Genomic DNA, 1564 nt, shown 5'->3' with positions numbered 1-1564 from the left:
ATAATCAGGCAATTCCAGAATGTGAGACATTGTACAAAAAGTCATGAAAGGAAATGTGTGGGTAATGTTCCAGATGAAAGGGATTAGAGGGATTCTAAACATAAAATGAAATACAATGAGCCACATTGAATGGATCCTGATTTGGAAAACAAATCTATAAAAGGCATTTTGGAGACACATGAAAAAATTAGACAATGAACCACCTATAAAATATATTAAGGAATTATTTCTAATTATTGTTACAATAGTATTATAGATATGAAGAAAATGTCATTGTCCATAGGAAATACATGCTGAAATATTGAAAGATGAAGTGTTCTAAGGTAAAAAAAAAAAAAAATACCTTTAAAAGATATACAAATAGAGCGCTGGGCCAGGGGCCCAGCTAGCTGAGATGCGTGCTCCGCTTCTCCCAGCTCGGCTGGTGTCTGCACAGCCTGAGACTCGCCGCGTTCCTAAATGGCCAAGCACTGGGACCAGACTGTCAAGTACTACACCCTGGAAGAGATTCAGAAGCACAACCACAGCAAGAGCACCAGGTTGATTCTGCACCACAAGGTGTACGATTTGACCAAGTTCTTGGAGGAACATCCTGGTGGGGAAGAAGTGTTAATGGAACAAGCTGGAGGGGATGCTACTGAAAGTTTTGAAGATGTGGGACACTCTACAGATGCTAGAGAATTGTCCAAAACGTACATCATTGGGGAACTTCATCCGCATGACAGAGCAAAGTTAACCAAGCCTTTGGAAACTCTCATTGCTACTGTTGATTCTAATTCCAGCTGGTGGACCAACTGGGTGATCCCAGCCATCTCAGCAGTGCTGGTGGCTCTGATGTATCACCTACAGCAGAAGATTAAACACATGCTAGGAAGTGGAGGGAAGAAAAGACTGCCTTGGACCAGGGAGAAAGAAGCCAGTGTTAACTGCTTCAACTGACAGAAACCTTCACCTGAGAAATAATTTTAATACATCTAATTCCCTTTTCTCCTACTTTGAACCAAACCAAAAAGAACTCTTCTGTTCTTTCTACTCCTGAACTCTTTGAATTGTGCCTTTTGTTCACCAACTTTTTTTGATGTTCCATCACTACATAATTTACTTATTGTAGGCATGATCTTTTAAAAAATATATCTAGCTTTTAAAATAAAAAAAGATACACAAATATAAAAGCAAATATAAAAATGTTTTTTATTTTAATTTTTATTTTTAAAAAATTCCGGTAGAGTTAACATACAGGGGTATATTAGTTCCAGGTGTACAATAGAGTGATTCAACAATCCTATACATTACTCAGTGCTCATTGTGATAAGTGCATATCTTTAATCCCCTTCACCCTTTCACCCCCACTCCCACCTCCCCTCTGGTAACCATCAGTTTGTTCCCTATAGTTAAGAGTCTGTTTTCTGGTTTGTCTCTTTTTTTCCCAGTTTGTTTGTTTTGTTTCTTAAATCCCACATATAACTGAAATCATATGGTATTTGTCTTTCTCTGGCTAATTTCACAGAGCAGTAAACTGTCTAGATTCATCCATGTTGTTACAAATGGCAAGGTGTCATTTTTT

The 1564-nt window shown here is 38.0% G+C and overlaps 1 protein-coding gene across 1 annotated transcript; it reads left to right on the top strand.

The window, feature by feature from the left end:
* Window positions 1–459: 459 nt before the first annotated feature.
* Window positions 460–1155, top strand: LOC112810439 (cytochrome b5-like). The gene has a single exon (XM_025854052.2). It carries the CDS (start codon window positions 460–462, stop codon window positions 937–939), a length of 480 nt encoding a protein of 159 aa, XP_025709837.1. The 3' UTR covers window positions 940–1155.
* The last annotated feature ends 409 nt before the right edge of the window (window positions 1156–1564 follow it).

Source organism: Callorhinus ursinus, unplaced genomic scaffold, assembly GCF_003265705.2.
Source record: "Callorhinus ursinus isolate GAN/ISIS: 27379988/994484 unplaced genomic scaffold, GSC_fseal_2.0 scaffold2, whole genome shotgun sequence".
NCBI lineage: Eukaryota > Metazoa > Chordata > Mammalia > Carnivora > Otariidae > Callorhinus > Callorhinus ursinus.
Note: the sequence above shows the minus strand (reverse complement) of the source record. Positions and strands in the feature narration are given on the sequence as shown.

Coding starts and splice junctions, on each gene's coding strand:
- LOC112810439 (XM_025854052.2), top strand. CDS start 460: ATGGCCAAGCACTGGGACCAGACTGTCAAGTACTACACCCTGGAAGAG.